General features: G+C 34.6%; 2 protein-coding genes across 2 annotated transcripts; both read left to right on the top strand.

Moving 5' to 3' along the window:
- The first annotated feature begins 8,633 nt into the window (after window positions 1-8,633).
- LOC114743903 (uncharacterized mitochondrial protein AtMg00820-like) lies at window positions 8,634-9,065 on the top strand. Its single transcript, XM_028932106.1, has one exon. The coding sequence runs from the start codon at window positions 8,634-8,636 to the stop codon at window positions 9,063-9,065; it is 432 nt and encodes a 143-aa protein (XP_028787939.1).
- Window positions 9,066-9,465: 400 nt separating this feature from the next.
- On the top strand, window positions 9,466-9,828 carry LOC114743902 (uncharacterized mitochondrial protein AtMg00810-like). The gene has a single exon (XM_028932105.1). It carries the CDS (start codon window positions 9,466-9,468, stop codon window positions 9,826-9,828), a length of 363 nt encoding a protein of 120 aa, XP_028787938.1.
- Window positions 9,829-18,826: the final 8,998 nt, after the last annotated feature.

Here is an 18,826-nt window from a genome sequence, read left to right as displayed (position 1 = left end):
AATAATTACATTGAGTACTTAAGTTCTTGATTATGAAATCAATATGATTCTCGTTGAGATTGTTAGTAATTGTTCTTCACATTGCTAATGATTATATGTTTAGTAAAAGCCTCCATAAGTAGCTAGACTAGAGTTTATGATAACATAATTCCTGTTTGAGTGTTGGGATGATTGACTTTATATATATTTTTGCACATAAATGCATTAAGCCAACAATATGTTGTGAATTCTCCCATTATAATTAGCTTTTGGTCTGGAGCCAGACATTTTTCATCTTAAAATGTTTAATATCTATTATTCCACCACAATAATGCACATAGATGGATACTAAAAGTAAGTTGGGATTAATATTAGATAAGAACCTCCTTATTCTTGTTTGTCTCAAAATAATATTTCTAAAGGAGACTTATAGATTTAGGAGACCTACATTGCATGTTCTTAATATGAGGGGGAGAAAATGTGTAGCTATAAAAGAAAACACATAAAATGCATTTTCAATACCAAATGTAGATCCTCAAATATAGTAGTATGAACTAGAAGTTTATAAAGTATTACATTCGTAAAATATTGCTAATATCTGCCAAATGCAATTACTGACCCAAGTGAGAATTCTTAATTCTCATATTCCAGCTAAAAATGCTCCTATTTTTAAGACATGCTAAAAGCATGAGAGCATGATCTGTTCTAAAAGAAAAGAAAAAGGAGCAAATAATTATGATCATACTAAGGATGAATGAATTGTAAAAGACGTTAAGACATAACTATTTGACTCTTGAAGAGGCTTAAGTGTCTAAAAGCAATAAAAAGATCATGATATTTTATGTTATAAAAGAAAAGGGGACCGATGAAGGAATAAAATTGTCAACAATAATTTTAGTGATGATATCACATGATCAAATGAGGATTTTATATATAAATCTGTCACGAGATACATATAGAAAAATAGTTGGCCAACAAAAAAGGAAAGACGCAACATTATGACAAGAGATTTGTGTATCTCTAGCCCAAGCACTTGAAGTGTAATGGGCGTTTGTACAAGAAAAGAGAAATGCAATCATGTGGTGGATTAAAATTTTTATGTATCTTATCAACATGACAGTTTGATAATATATGAAAATATGTTATATGTGTCTAGAAAATATAGCGACTCACTATATAGTAAAATTATATGTGACTCCCATAAGGGCTCAAATCCTTGTGTAAATTCAAATGATCTAATACATGAATACATCTGGATCATAATATATGAAAATCTTTGAAGGATTCAAGTTTCTAGAAGTATACAATTATGTTCTCAAGAACATTACTTAATTAAGTCTCTAAATGAAGCATATGTGGTTAATATTGATTAAAGGAATTATGTAAATATATTCCAACTTGTCTATTTGTGAAAGAATTTAAAATGACTTTGCTATCAGTACTATTTATGATGATAGCATCAAAATTCCTGATGAGTTTTCAAAAGCTGCGAATTACTTAAAGAATTTGAAATGAAAGCTTTAGGAAGAATAAATATGAATAAGTAACATGTATTATGTGGATAATTAAGCCACACAAAACCAATATATGGATAATTTAGTCTGATCACTAGAGCACATGTGTATTTATCTAGCCACACAAAACCTAATATATTATTTGCTAATTAGCATGATATAGTTTGTCACCGATATAAAGACGATGGAGTGAAATTAAGAACATTCTTCATTACTTTAAGGGTGCCGTGGATATGTGAAAGTACCCACAACTAATCTTACTAGCTATGTAGATATAGTATTTCCGTTTGATCCTCATGTTTTTGATCAAATGTAGGTAAACCATAAAAGGACTATTTATCTCATGATTTTCAGAAGATTATGAAATTAACATTTGATATTTTTATCTCACTATAGTATTTGGAAGGCTTGTTCGTTATATTAAACTTTGCAGGTTCGAAGATGTCAACTGATGTTGCTAAGAGTGGGAGTTGATACACGCTGTATTCTTTTTTTCTTGTCTATAGTTTTATCCCATTAGGTTTTCCTAACAAGGTTTTTAATGACATAGTATCGCATAGTGTATCAATGAATGATGTACTCTTTTTCTTTCGCTAAGTTTTTCTCTCATAGGGTTTTTCCTAGTTGAAATTTTTTTAATGAGGCACATTCATATATAATGGACATCCAAAGGGGAGTATTATGAATATAATAATATCTTTGTGGATGTCTATATATCTCCTATTATCTCCTATAATCGTCAATATCTCTCATTATCTCTATATCCACAATTATCTTATATTATTAAGTAATCAATAAATTCTATCAAAGATGTAAAACTGTGCCTATAAATAGAGGTTATGTATAACGTATTAAGCACTCTTGAATAGAATGAGAAATACTCTCTCTTGTTAATCCTCTCTTTCTCTTTATGATTCTTCTCTATTTCTTCTTTATTTATAACAATAATTTTATTCTATAATTAATTTAATTTTTACCTTCAAAACTAACATAAAGAAAAAGACAGAGATCTTTAAACGAGATCATAAATCATAATATTATCTCCAAATCATTCTGATTGTCTCTGGATTTTTTTTTTCAAAAACCAGTTTGTTTTAAGAAATTTTGAAATTATCATTGTAGAATTTCCGATATTATAGGAGAAATAATAGGAATTAATTGTATATAGAATAGGGATATTTGATTTTTCAAATTATTTCTTAATTTCTTCTTGATTGTAATCCCATTAGTGAATGCAAGGAAGAATTTCCTCTCCATTATTGCCTTCTTCACAGAGATTGCAACAACACTTCAAAGATCACTTAAATTTGAAAATCAAATATCCCTATTCTATATACAATTAATTAATTCATACTACTTCTCCTTTAATATGTGGACGGATTTCTACAATCAATATCTTACATAGCAAATAAAGGCTTATTGTTAGTCCGTTTACACTAAAACCCAGTTCACAAATTGAGCTACTAGGCTTTTATAACAAAAACTAAAGGCTTTGAGAAGATGAAGTGAGCATGTGATTTTCACATAAAATGATACCCATGAAGCCATATACCCTGCCCCCCTCTCTTGTAATCACTTTTATCGTTCACGTGCCCACATGCATAATGCCTCTTTTTGCTTGCATCATTTTTTATCTATTTTTGTGGATCTTTGAGGATATTTATATGGAAATCAAACCATAATTTTAAAAGTAATTTTACGATATACGAAAAAAAATATGTAAAAGAGTTTGTTTTGATTTATGAAAATTTTTTTTTTTTAAAAACACTTCGAGAGATATCCAAACACCCCATTTATCTTTTTTATTAGATAGACCATAGTTGAAACTGTTGGATGGATGAATCGATTCAAACCAATAATATAATAATTAAATAAAAAATTATACTATGCTCTCTTCATTTTTTTAATAGATAGTACATTCCTATTTATAAAAAATACTAGCTAATAACATATTTGAAGTTTTTAGTAATACCTCTAGTCCTTAATATAAGAACTCATTTAACTTTTATTTTGATCCTAAATATAAGACTCAATCTACTTTATCTCTAATATTTATCCTTTTTTTTCCAAGGACTTTCTGTAATAATAGTAGTTCTAGTCAATACACTTGATTAGCAAGGATTAAAGGTGGAAATAGATCAGGCGGCATGTCAAGGGCCTACAGCCTGGCCTATTTTGGGCCTAATCAGGCCAGGCTTGTTAAAAAAAAAAAAATACAGGCTCAGGCTTTTTTAGAAGCCTATTTCACTTAACAGGCCAGGCTCAGGCTCCATGAGAAGGCTATAAGACTTATCAGGCTGGCCTGAGCTTGTTATGTTTCTTCACATAATAGGTGGATTATGCAAAATGTAGGCCTTGAACCCAAGACCTGTGAGTGGATGAAAAGTTACTTCACCACTGCACCATTTCGTTTTGTTGCTACTTCTTTTACATGATATATAATTTTAAACCCTATTAAGTAAATTAGCTAAAAAATTATTTACTCCACATTAGGTTTTCGTTTTCCCCTCTTTTTATTTCAATCTTCAGTTCAATTTTCAACTATCAGCGTTCCTCTCACGGTCTCACCTCGGTTCTCAGACTCTAGTCTCTGCCTCTCTGGTCTCCTTCTTCTACTTTAGTCTCAGTCTCTCGGAGTCAGATAGACAGCCATGCCGGCGTCGATCAGCATCAGCACAAAGAACAGTCAGTGGCACGATCGCTCAATTGCATACCTCTCTTCAATCTTCATGCCTGTGCGTTCTGATCTATATATCCTCGACGGTGTCGACTCCGAAGCCTAAGCCATAACATTAGAGGGGTTGAGTCATCCTCCTCCTCAGTCCTCACAGTCACAACCTATAGTACTCCGAAGCCACATCTCGGAGGTCAGAGCTTGAACCATCACCATCAGTCCTCATTGCTCGATGTTGACAACTTCTGCTCATCAGTCCTCATTGCTCGTCAGCCAGATAAGCTTCCTACAAGCCATATTGACTCTTAAGCCACAACTCACAACTCGGAGGTTAAAGCTTAATTGGTTTTGTGATTTTATCTAAAGAATTATTTGTAGATGTAGAGTAGAGGATCATCTTTTATTTTTCAATGTTCAAAGGAGTATCATGGCATTGATCGCGTGATTATAGAACCGTAGATGTAATACTTGCTGGTTAGAGCTCTCTATTCTCTGTGGAGATGATTTTGGTATTAAGCCAAGTACAAATTTGTAATGATGATAACTCTATCACCGTGGAGAATTTGTAATGTTTGCTACTGAATTTTATTTTAGTGGCATAAAAATGATGATAAATTCTGAATTAGGCTTGCTACTGAATTTTGTTTTAGTGGCATAGAAGAATGAATTAGCAAATGATAGGGTCTATAAGAATGAAGAATTTGGATGTATGTACTTACAGGATTAATTAGGAAATGATAGGGGGTTAATTTTTTCTCGGTTGGTGCTTTTAGAGTTCATATAGTTTTTTCTTTTAATGTTGTGTTACTGTTGATACATGATTGTTTTTTTCCAATTTATTTTACTGATATTTTGCATCAAGAATGGAATACTAATATATGCTTTGTGATTCATTTCTAGTTAATTTCATCTCCATTTTGAGAGTGAAACAATGTCATCTAATTTAGGTCCTTCAAATGCTATTATGCCATTGGCTAGTCAACAAGCACCAACAGATTCTAGTCAATAAACTAATGAAGAAAATGATGGTAATGATAGTATTATTCAAAAGAAGAGGCGAAAAACCTCTACCATTTGGGAAAATTTTGATCAAGTTGAAACCGATAAGGGAATCAAAGGGAAATGCAAGTATTGCAAACAATTACTTGCGTATTCAAGGAAGGGAGCTAGCACCAGCGATCTTCGAAGACATGTCCAAGCTTGTTTGCAAGGGAAGTTGCTTGTTTCTTTGCAAAACAAGCAACCACAATTCTGTTTTAGCCTTCCAATCTGAACATTAACATTTTTGACACCGGGTGCTAGATATTCTAATGAAAAGATGAGGAAAATAATACCTACTACAATTATTGTGCATGAACATCCTTTTAACATTGTTGAGGATGAAGTTTGGATGTGGGGCTTCCAATATGCAAATTTTGAATTTCAAACAATATCTCGCAAGATAGCAAGAACTGATTGTTATGCCATATATGAGGCAGAGAAGAAACAATTGAAGGCCTTATTAGAGGGTGTGAACAAGATTAGTTTGACTACTGATATGTGAAAATCAGCTCACCAAGTAGCTGAATACATGGTTATCACCGGGCATTTCATTGATCCGAGATGGAATCTTCAAAAGCGAGTTTTGAGTTTTGTGAAAATTCATGCTCCTAGACGAGGAATTGATGTGGCAGATGCTATCTTCAAGTGTTTGAAGGCTTGGGGTATTGAAAACAAAGTGTTTTTTGTGTCAGTTGACAATGCCTCTTATAATGATTCTTGTTTAAGAGCTCTTAAGGACACGTTATCACTTAGTAGTTCATTACCTCTAAGCGGTGATTTGTTTCATGTGAGATGTTGTGCACACATATTAAACTTAATGGTGTAAGATGGCCTTGGAAGAATTAGGGACATTATACATAATGTTTGTGAATGTGAAATATATTAATTATAATGACTCAAAGCTAAAAGCATTTTGTGATATTGTTGAGTAGAAACGTTTTGAGGAAAGAAAGCTTATTCTTGATTGTCCAACAAGGTGAAATTCGATATATATGATGCTATCTACTGCTTTGAAGTTCAAGGTTGTCTTTCCTAAATATAAGGAAAGAGAGCTACATTACAACTATGCACCATCAGAAGAGGATTGGAATTAGGTTGAGAACATTTGTAAACTCTTAAAAGTATTATTTAATCTAGCCACCCATGTCATCTCAGGTAGTAAGTATCGTACTGCAAATTTGTATCTTTCTAAAGTTTGGAGAGTGAAACAAGTAATTAACAATGCCATAGAAGATGGTGATTTCTTCATAAGAGAAATGACAGCTTCAATGAAGGAGAAGTTTGACAAATATTAGGGAGAATGCAATATGTTAATGGCCATTGCAAGTGTTTTGGATCCCAAGTGCAAATTATATGTTGTTAATTATTGCTTTCCTTTGATTTATAAGCTTGATTATGTGGCTTCTGAGAATATAGATAAAGTGCTGAGTGCTTTGAAATCAATAAATGATGAGTATGTAAGCATGTATAAAGGAAAGACAACGGGTAGTAATGAAGTTGATATGCTGATAACGACTCTTCTACCAATGCACCTGGTTCTTCTATAGTTACTGGATTTGACCAAATCATGAGCAATGTTCGTGAAAAGCAAGCAGTTCCCCCAATGAAATCAGAATTGAAAGCTTATCTTGAGGATGGTGTTGACATTCCTGATGGTAGTTCTAACTCCTTCAGTGCCTTGGAATAGTAGAAAAATAATAGCATGAAGTGTAAGATTTTATCTGAAATAGTTGCTGACATATTAGCTATTCCAATCTTAACCGTGACATCAGAGTCCACTTTTAGTGTTGGAGGTAGAGTTATTGATGAATATCGTTCCAAATTAAATGAAGAATCAATTGAAGTACTTATTTATGGTAGGGATTGGCTTCGCAACAAGTATGTCTTGAAGAAATTATGTTGAAAATTTGATGATTTGCTACTAGTGGCTATTCTTCTTAAACTTGTTTTGTTGTAATGTTGTTGTATTTGGTATGTTCTTGTTGATTAATAACATTATCTCAACTTGTATTTTAAGTATTCTTGGATTACATTTTATTTAGTCGTATGCTCTTTTTTTTCCGTGTTTGGCAGCTCTTGTTCATATTATTAGTGACTTGTTTTGGCCTGTTTAAAGGCATTCGGCCTGTATTCTGTCAAAGCCTGTTTTTGGCCTATTTAAAGACATTTGGCCTGTATTTTGTTAAGACCTGTTTTTGGCTTGTTGGAAGGCTTGGGGCTGTTAGCCTGTTTATAGTTTTTCAAAAAATACAGGCCTATTAATAGGCTTCAGGCTAGGCCATTGTATAGGCCAGGCTTAGGCTAAAAAGGAAGCCTTTAACAGGTCACAGGCTAGGTTTAGACCTATTTGATACAAATCAGGCCTAGCTTGTTAAGGCGATGGCTTGACCTGCCCTGGCCTGTTTCCATATCTAGTAAGGATATTTTAGAAAAGATAACACCTATTTATTACAAATAACTAACTTAACTATTTTTTTAATCTATTCAAATTAGTCAACTAATTCTTATATTAAGCATCAGAGCTAGTATTATTTTTCATTTTTGACCTCATTAATTATTAGTTAGTCTCCCTATATCAATTATTGGATTGCTTCTCCTTTTTCTCATCCATTTTCTCTTCTAAAATATAAATTGTATTTTTTAACTTTTAAAAAACAAACACCAATACATGAAATAAACAAAATATATTCACAAGAATATAATACAAATATAATTTAAAATTTTAAAAATAATATTTTAAATTATAATAATAATTTTTAGGGAGTCTTCTAATTAAATTTAGCTAAAATACCAAAATACAAATTCTAACATATATTTTTAACAAATTCTTAATTAGACCAAGAGACTAAATTAAGGATTTGTGAATCTTATTGAAAGAACTAAATACTCCTCAATAACTAAAAGGAAAGTTAAAAATAGGTATCTTAGTTAGTACTACAGGAGAAAAGACCCTTAACAATGAGTAAAAAAGGCTTTACACAGCAGTTTTTGAGGCATAGTGAATTCCATCGATATTATAAACAAAGAATTTCACGGAGGTTTATAACCATCGTGAAAGTTTTTTTCACCACAGTTACTTTATAAAACCGCCTTGAAAAAAAAAAATTTCATGGCATTTTTTCTATTAACTATTTTAAAAAGTCCTTTCACGATGGTTAATCAAATAACTGTCATGAAAGGTTCATTTTTTAAAAAACTAATTTTGACTCAATTTCCTATACAATCTCCCTGCAATGCTAATTATAGATCAATTCTAACTAGCATAACAGAAGAATGCAAAACCATTTCAAAATATAAACTCAAACCTGATGCTAACATAACTAATATTTTCAAGTTTTATTCAATCAACTACACCTAATAATCAACAACTTAACTAATTAATATTTTAACTAAAAATATATAATAAACAATGAACTAAAATGTGAATGACTTCATTCACATTTTCAAAGTTCTCAAGCAATGTTGTTGACGAGAATGTTAAGGTACCAACTAACATTGATGAAGCATTGGCCCTACCTGAGTGGAGACAGGCAGTTATGGAAGAAATGGAAGCTCTTGAGAAAAATAACACTTGGGTAGTGGTAAACCTACCAAAGGGAGCAAAATCGGTTGGATGTAAGTGGGTGTTTAATCCAAAGAATAAAGCTGATGGAAGCTTAGAAAAATACAAAGTAAGATTGGTTGCCAAGGGTTTCTCACAAACCTATGGCAAGGACTACACAGAAACTTTCGCACCAGTGGCAAAGTTAAACATAATCAGAATTTTACTATCACTAGCTGTCAACCTAGATTGGCCTCTGCATCAATTGGATGTCAAAAATGCTTTCCTCAATGGAGAACTCAAGGAAAAGGTCTAACATGAAGTTGCCTCCAAGGTTCCCAGGGAAGAAACCTGGTCAAGTGTGCAAACTAAAGAGATCATTATATGGGTTGAAGCAATCTCTGAGAGCATGGTTTGAAAGATTCACCAAGGTACTCAAAAGGCAGGGCTATACTCAGGGGCAGAGCGATCACACGAAGTTCTTCAAATATAAAAAGGAAAAAATAACTGTCTTGGCAATATATGTTGATGACATTGTACTCACAGGGGATGATGTGACAGAAATAGAACAGATTAAAACAGCACTGGCCCGAGAGTTCCAAATCAAAGATCTTAGGGAAATGAAATATTTTCTTGGGGTGAAAGTTGCTTGATCAACGAAAGGGATTTATATCTCTCAAAGAAAGTACATCTTGGACCTCTTGAAGGAAACAGAGATGCTGGGATGCAGACCGAGTGATACACCCATAAGAGTTGATAAGATTAGTGACGAGGGGGACATTGGTAAAGCCGTGGATATGGGAAGATATCAACGAATCGTGGGGAAACTCATATTCCTCTCTCATATCCGACTAGACATCGCCTTTGCAGTTATTGTGGTGAGTCAACACTCTCATGATCCTAAGCAAAAGCACCTTAATGAAGTCTATAGAATTCTTAGATACTTGAAGGGATCCCCGGGTTATGGACTACTATTCAAAAAATCTGACAAGCAAAGCATTGAGATATACACAGATGCTGACTCAGCAAGTGACCAAGATGATAGGAAGTCCACATCGGGCTATTGCACTTTTGTTTGAGGCAGTCTTGTTACCTGGAGGAGCAAAAAACAAAGTGTAGTGGCACGAAGCAGTGCTGAAGCAGAGTTTAGAGCTTTAGCACTCAGTATATGTGAAGGGATATGGCTGAAGAGGGTACTGGAAGAATTGAAGAAGAATGTTAACCTACCTATCAAACTATATTCAAATAATATGGCAGCCATAGATATCTCCCACAACCCTATCCAACATGACAGAACAAAACATGTGGAGATAGACAAGCATTTCATAAGAGAAAAAATTGATAGAGGCATAATTTGCCTAAGATACATTCCCTCAAGCGAACAGATAGCGAACATACTTACAAAGGGGTTGACAAGAGACAAGTTTGACTACTTTATTGGCAAGTTAGACATGATTGACATCTATGGTCCAACTTGAGGGGGAGTGTGAGAATTCAGATCCGATTTTATAAGGATTAATTGTGATTCGAATCTGATTGTATATATGAGTGTATATTCCTTGATCCTCTCCCTTATTCTCGGTCACAATTAATTTCAACTGCCCCTCACTCATGTATATAATCTACCTCATCGTGATGAATAAAATATAGATGAATCATCATTCTCGGTCTCCTACAGGATCTATATTGATGTGTTGTTGCTTCTGCTTTTGAGTCATTGTCGTCAGATTGTTACTTAAAGGCTTTGGTTAATTTTCATTTCTTTTAATTAGATGATATAATATTATTGTTAATGATATTTTAGTTGACGTCTGATTGTAGATTGATCTAAATGCTTATGAAAGGCCTTTGATGGCTTGATGGGACTTTTATTTCAAGCGGGGTATATGGAAGTATTGAAGATTTGAAGTAGATCATGCAATTTGAATATGAATATTGCTAGTTGGATTTGCTGCTACAAGCTAAGTGTTGAGCTTATTATATACTCTTCCGGTCCTAAATATAAGACCATTATACACACTATAAGGAAAATTAAGAAAGATATTAAATTACAGTATAATAAGCCATTTAGGACCGAAGGAGTAATTCACATGCCATGACTTTATTAATTATGGTATGCTTTACGTATTGTTCTCTACAAAAATTTGGATTATACTACATCTTGTTTTTGATATAAAACCTAATCGACTAATTTAGGAAAATTAAGAAAGATATTAAATTATTTTAAAGTATTTATATTTAGTGTTTTTTTTATAAACTAATTTGTCTCACTTATAAATTTATATATGATTTAATAATATACTTCAGTAGTATTTTAGAATTTTTTTTATATAGAATGAATTTATCACAAAATTTAAATCATTAAATTAAAGCTATATATTTTCAAAATTTTATGCCAACATTAATTAATCTAACATTATGTTTAGGGTTTAATTTCAATTCTATTCGCAAGTGTCTAGTGGAGTGCAATTGATGTCCTTAAATATTTAAAGGCCTAATGTTTTGCCAACGTCTTAACAAATAATGCAATGTTAACAAATTTTCCCACTTCCAAACATTTGATCGTTAGTTGGCCTAGTCATGCTTAGGGCCATGTATATGGAACATCCACTTCACTTTTTTACTCAACTCATTTATGGCATCTGGGGGAAAAAAGAAGTCCACCACTCACTTCTTTAAATTGTTATCCTTTACGGTTTTGTGCATTAAACAAGAATTAGTTTTGATTGAAATTAGAAAGAATCCCATAAAAAAAGTTTAAAATTACTAAATCTCAAATTAAGTTTGATAACAATATTTTAATAGATATTAGCAACATTGGACTTATAAATAACAATGCACTGTTATGAAAATTTCTTATTTGAGATTTAGTGATTTTGAATTTCTTTTTATGGGATTTTCTTTTGAAATTATTTCCTAGTTGTTGACACGATGGAATTAGGACCAGTGGCTTTATGGTATTTAAATTGACAAGCAGATTGAGTAACTTTTAATTAGATTGTATACTGAAAATTTGTGGTTTAATTAGCCAGTTTAACTGTGGTTTAATTGTTGGCTGACCGCATTTCTTATGTCATACATTGCTGACTGCATTTGCTTCAAGTGTTAGTGTGTTAAGGAAAATACAGAGCAAGATATTAAAATAAAACACAAACTTTCTGCATCAATTGTGCATTACCATGTGGAAAAAGCAAGTTAACAAAACATCATCTCCAGTACTAACAGGGGTTGGGTTTAGCGGAAGGGGCTAGTCTCTCATAACGTGACGAACCAAGGTTCAAATCCCTGCTGGGAGAGTTGTCCACATTTAGTGCCCGATAGTACCTCGAATAGGATTGCCTCCAATAGGAGGATACCTATGCTTTAGCAAAAAAAAAAAAAATCTCTAGTTCTTAATATAAATACTAGATAACTTATTTGAGAATATTAAGAAAATTAATTAAGTTAGTTATTTGAAATAAATATGTATTTTTCTTTTTAAAATACATTTGTTAATTATATGCATTGGAACAACTTTTTAATGAAAACCGCTTAACATGTGCACATAATGATATAAGGATTACATCAGAGTAAAATGAATAAATAAAAGAGATAAAATAGATTGAAGTTTTATATTTAACACCAAATTGAATTCACAACTAACTCTTATATTAAGTACAAAAGTATTGAAATAAAACACAAACTTCCTACATCAATTATGCATTGACCGGCGGAAAAAGCTTTTTTTTTTTTTTTTTACATTTGTTCCGATTTTGACTGATAAAAAAATGGAAAATGAGGGAAAAGGACGGCAAAAAATTATATCAATTAAAAACATCGTAAAAGTTGTAATTATTTATCAGGACCTATCAAATACTAAAATATAAATTTAAAAGTATTAAATACTCCTAACGAAATATTCTAACTTTCTGAGTTTCTTCTTATCTTCAGATTTTTTTTAAAAAAAGATAAAAATAAAAGTAAAACCACGGATTCCCATGATGTTATAATTTTTTTTTAGTTCTTTTTCTCACCAAGATTTTGTATCCACCATATCATCAATATATTATTTAATTATTAATATTAGTATTTATTCATTTATATCATCATTCAGTTTTTTTGCCTGATTTATATATTATCAACATGGATATTAATTAAACTCTCTTCACTAAAAACAAGAAAAAAAATTAAATTCATTTCATGTCTTATTAGAAGCAACCACTTGTTTGTAGCGCGCCGTCCATATTAGCCAACACACATGATCAAATATTCTTGTCCATGGCCATCGGTGAAAACGAGCTCTGCTGGGATTTATGATCCCATTTTTCCTTAGCCAAACCTGTAAAGCACAAGAGAAAATATATGATATCTATTAGAATTAAGAAAGAAACTCCACACCTCTCTTGGCCTCACAATCTCTCAAGGTGTGTATTATGCTCTCCTCACTATCACAGCCCAAAGGGCATTTATCTGTAAGAGCTAACCCTCTGCTCTAAGTGCATTTGTGCTTAATCTCTCATAGGAAACTTGCTAGAGGAAAAGTTTTATTTTCTCTAGCATATGCTAACGCCAAAATCTTGTCCATTCTGTTTGACTAATAGACCTGTCTGAATGAACCAAGAAGTTGTAAGCAGCTTTGACTGTGAATCTACCATCAAGCGCACTTCAACAAAAACCATCTGATTTATCGTTGTTTGGGGATTTTATCCTTACAAGGATTTGGACCACCCAGTCGGGAAAAAAATTCCTTCCATGGATTCGCATCCCATCCACCGATAGGGAGTTTGAAATTAGCTACCTTTTCTTCTTCACTTATATGCTCTAGATTGTGGGTAGCATATCCATGAGTGGTGCTTCCAGAGGGGTCCATCTATCCCATGAAAATTTTATAGGTTGACCATCATTTATACATCTCCCAATCCCAATTAAGAAGCTTTCCTAGACGGAGGTAATTGCTTTCCAGGTTAAGGAGAAAACTTAGATCCAGTGCCTTAGGTCCAGTATACCAATAAGTTGTTGCCATGTAGATTATTTTTTCACATCAACATTTAAGCCCCCCCCCAAAGATTCTGTTAAACCCCGTTAGTCTAATTACACCCCTTTTCTCCTCATCTACCTTCACAGCAGTTGGCATTACCCACTACTGAAGAGAAATTCCTCCTGAGTTCATTCATGACAGTATTGCTCCTCACCAACGAAATGCCACCAACACTCTTCTCTTTGACTTGCTACCTTTCAAACTGGAAACTATTGGCTGTCGATATGGCATCGTACTCGCAGACTTCTGATCGTAATATTCCTTTAGGTTCTTGTGAGTTCACTTACCGCTCTTCTATCAGATCAACCTCCATCAATTTCAAAGCCGTCGCCATGAATGGTGGTTTTGTGATCCATGATGACTTTGTATTGATGGCTTTGCCATGGAAGGGGAGCAGTGAGGAGAGAGAGTATCACCATGAAAGGGATGAACGCATTGCTTCGAGACTAGCAATTTACAAGAAGAGTGGTGTTGTGAATGTGGTTGAGGAAGAGAGAATAAATCAATCTCACGATTCACAGTAGGAGCAACAAAGAAGAAGAAATTTATTGTTCACTCAAAAAATAAATAAATATGTTTAGGCTAACAGGGTTTAACAGAATCTTTAAGGGGGTTAAATGTTGATGTGGAAAAATGATCCAGATGGCAGCATCTTATTAGTCAACTGGACCTAATGGACCCAAAGCACTGGACCTAAGTTTTCTCCCCAAGTTAATGAGTTATATTTCCCTCTATGTATCGAGGGTATTGCCTCTTCCCCACATTCATAAATACTCTGTAGACATCATACCCATAACGCCTCAGGTTATGTGATTAATCCCCAACAAAGCTCTATTATGAAGGCCTTATTCTGCTGTTCCAAATTCTTTATGCCCAATCCCCCTTCCTTTTTACTCCTGGTAATCTTCTCCCAAGCTATCAGGTGCATTTTCTTTATGGTTGCATCTTGGCACCATAAGAAATTCCTACTAATTTTCTCTAGATTGCATTTGATACGAAGGTAAAGTTGACACCACAGCTTTGATAAGCACTATTCTATTCGCCATTGTTAGATAGCTCCCTTTCCATAATGCTAATCTAGTCCAACCCTTCTTAGTTATGTGTGCCTAAAGGTTTCTTTCGTTATCCGTGAGTGAATAAGGGATACACCTAGATATTTTCCAAGGTCAAGAGTGACTCCAATTCTAGGAATTTGGCTTACAGCAAGTGCCCTATTCATGTGAACATTCTTGGAGAAGAAAGCTTTGGATTTTCCCAGGTTAATCTTATGTCCCAACACCTTACAAAAGCGTTGCATATCCTGCTTGAGGATATTCATCTATCTTGCTGAATCTTTAGTGAACAGTAACAAGTCATTGGCAAAAAATAAGTGAGAAATTTCAAATTCATCACTTTTAAATTTGAGCAGTTTCCATCTCTGGGCTTAGCATTCAGTTGAGATCAAGTGTCCTAGTCTTTCCATGCCTAGCACAAACAGGTATGGACTAAGTGGGTCTCCTTGTCTCACCCCCCATGACAGTTTAAAACTAGTACCTTCTATTCCACTCCACAAAACCTTTAAGGTTGCTGTGCTTACACAATGCATAATGATATCTGTCAATCTAACCGGGACCCAAATACTTTCCAAAGTATTTTTTTAGGAAGCTCCAATCCAGGCGGTCATAAGCTTTTTCCATGTCCACTTTGATAGCTACTAACCCTTTTCTACTTCACTTAGTCTTCATTAGGTGAATAGCTTCTTATGCTCTAATAATGTTATCACAGCTTGATCTTGATGTAATAAAGCTACATTAGTGGGGTCCCACTGGCTGATTCATGACAAATTAAAGCCTGTTTGCAATCAGTTTAGTGATTACTTTCAAGCTAATGTTGCAAAGGGATATTGGGCGCATTTCCTTCAAAGTAGTTGGCTAGTCTACTTTGGGGATAAGCACTATATTGGTTTGATTGATAGCTTCAATTTTGTCTAGCTTTCTGAACACTTGTTTGACTATCTCACACAGGCTATGCCCTACTTAGTCCTAAAGGGCTTGGAAGAAGTGTGGCTGTAAGCCATCTAGGCCCAAAGCTTTGAAAGCTCCCATAGAGAACACTGCATTTTTAATCTCCGTATCTATCAACTCTCTGTTAATCTAGTCCAATTGTTCTAGTAAAAAGTAGGAAACAGATTGGGCCAATAGGGGTCTTCTAGAGTTTGTCCATCTTTTGTGTACAGATCTTCATAAAAGTTACTTGCCATCTGGTGTAGGGTCTTATCTTCTGTAACCCATGTTCCCATTTCATCCTTTAGAGCCATAATTTTCTACTTTTTCCTTTTAAACATCATTGAGGCATGGAAAAATTTCATGTTTTTGTCGCCCCATTGCAACCACTAATACTGAGATTTCTGGTACCACATCAGTTCCTCTTAGAGGAGAATCTTGTTATAATCTACCCACAATTTTCTTTCTAACCTATGTAGACCATAATCAGACCGTTGTTTCTTAATCTTTTCAATTCCTTCAAGTCTCCTTAGGATCTTATTCTTCCTCCTTGGAATGCTGCCTAGCTTCTCTATATTCCACTGTGAAGCAGCTATTTGAAACTTCTTCACCCCACTGCACTAATCTTGTTCCTGCTAGGCCTGAGAAACGATCTTTGAGAAATCTTCATCGACCACCCATGCCACTTGGTAGTGGAATCTTCTGTTCACTGTCCTGGGAAGTACCCTTCTATCGCAAGAAACAACTACCACCTTGTGGTCTAGTTTATAGAAAAGATCATGTTTCACATCAGTATGGAGAAAAATGTTTTCCCACTGGAAATTACAAAAAACCTAGTCAAGCTTCTCTTTTATGTTCTCCCGCTCCCAAGTAAAATGATCGTGGGGATTATTTAGTTCAATCAGCTTGTCTTGTCAAGACAACTGTTAAACACATCCATTGAGTTAGCATTTGTACCACTCCTCTGACTTTATCTCTTGGTACTTGATTGCATTGAAATCACCTACTAAGAGCCAAGCTTCCACTGTATGTTTCGCTATGGCGTTGATGGTTTACCATAGATTTCCTCTTTTTCGATAGTTTGGCTCCCCACAGATGAAAGAAACAAAAGCACTATGATCCGAGTTTTTGCTCCCCATTTTACAGTGTAGCAATTGTTTTGTAGAAGAAATATACTCAATGTTAACATCACCTTCATTCCAACAGACCCAAATTCCTCCTATGAATCCTGTTGCTTCTATTCGAATCCAATGAGAGAAACTAAATTTTCTGATCACTCTATCTGCTTTCTAACTGCTTATATGGGGTTGAATGATACACAAAACATCAATATTATTCCTTCTTACCATGTCTCTAATGAGGTGAGGGAAGGCCCTCGGCTCCCCTACAATTCCAACAGGCTATAATCATGGAAAAAAATTGAGAGTAAGGGAAGAGAGGGGTACGTATCTGCTCTTTCCCATATTGGGCACATCCTCTTCATCGTCCCAAATATCTTCTGCCAAATCAGTGGTTGCTTCTTCCTCCACTCCCATCGATCCTCTTGCCTAGTCATTCTTGATGTCAAGTGGTTTAGGATTTTGGTTTCTACTATATCTCTCACTTCTTTCTATCTCTGTTACTGTGTGTTGGGAAGTGTTGTTTACCTCTATTATGTTTTCCTCCAATTTGTTCAACTTCCCGTTATTTATGTTCTATTGGGATTCTCTTTTATACACCACCATCTAGCTTATTTTGCCTTAATACTTTATGGATATGTTGACTAGCTACTTTAGGCTGATTCTTGCTCACTCAAATTGTTTGTTCCACCATCTGTATCTTTTCTGTTTCTTTGGGCTTACTAGTTGTAGCTAGCCTATCCTTAAAATTTGTGTTAGGCTTGTCATTCTCCTTGCCTTGAGGCCTATAAACTTTTTTGGCCTTCATGATTAGTTTTCCTCCCTGTTCCATTCTGGAGGTACTCATTGGTCCTCTTTATAGAGTTAGTGGTTTCTTCTTCTCATCCGGCATCAATTCTGCCCCTCTAACGCCAGATCCCTCAGTAGTGTTTTTCTGGTACAACTTGTAAAACCCTTAACCTCAAAACATTATAACTTATCATAAAATCACTATTATGGTAGAAAAGGAAATCTGTTAAATGAACTACCATAGGAGGAAGAAATTTGCATAATTTTGAATTCACATTTAAACCGTTGCATGCAACTAAAATAATCCATTCATATACATCTACTGGGCCTCCGAGCCTCCGGCCCGGGTAACAACAGACATCACATTAGCCCATCTAAGTGATTCCCAACAAAATGATCCAGAGTTCATAAAACACTAGCAATGGCCTCCGGCCAACCAAAATAAGGAGATACATTCTCTCCAGTTTACGACAAGGCCGGGTAGTCAAATATATCAAAAAGCAGTCCTAAATGTGGCAATATATACTAGTCATACATATACAAATGCTAGAGGCCTAAAGCTAACTAAGCTCAAGCCTCTGCGTCTCTTCCCGATGGCCCACGCCCGGAACCTTCACCTGAAAACATTGTAAACCATGGGGTGAGACAAAGTCTCAGTAACCAACCTTTCCAATACTAGGTACTACTAAATAGGTGCTCGTAAGGTGTCAAGTGGGGCAGTTCACAAATAATATATAACGATAGCCACAACAATTCATGCAAGTGCAATGATGCAATCCCATCAACTAAATCCCTCACTTTGGGGGATTTTCAGGAGCCGAAGCCGGCCTATCCCTCACTATGGGGGACGTAAGGAGCCATAAAGGCCTATCCCTCACTCTGGGGGACGTAGGGAGCCAAAAGGCCTATCCCTCACTCTGGGGGGCGTAGGGAGCCAAAAGGCCTATCCCTCACTATGGGGGACGTACTAAGCCAACCATCATGCATTAATGGAGGCCTTACCACGTGGTAGTAACAGACAAAACTCTCACCAATTTCCCAATTAATGCATCATGCTCAAATTATAATCAATGAGTAATAATCATTTCACAATTAACCTCATTCAGTGGCGTAACTTTCACAATTCCAAAATTCATTCATCATTAGTCGAAACCCCACAAGACGGTTTTCC

Source organism: Neltuma alba, unplaced genomic scaffold (genome assembly GCF_004799145.2).
Source record: "Neltuma alba isolate B1F8T4 unplaced genomic scaffold, ASM479914v2 tig00004174_pilon, whole genome shotgun sequence".
Lineage (NCBI taxonomy): Eukaryota > Viridiplantae > Streptophyta > Magnoliopsida > Fabales > Fabaceae > Neltuma > Neltuma alba.
This window is presented reverse-complemented; position numbering and strand designations above follow the sequence as displayed.

What these genes read in the sequence shown, in the direction of transcription:
- LOC114743902 (XM_028932105.1), top strand. Translation starts at nt 9,466, where the DNA reads ATGCTGGGATGCAGACCGAGTGATACACCCATAAGAGTTGATAAGATT.
- LOC114743903 (XM_028932106.1), top strand. Translation starts at nt 8,634, where the DNA reads ATGACTTCATTCACATTTTCAAAGTTCTCAAGCAATGTTGTTGACGAG.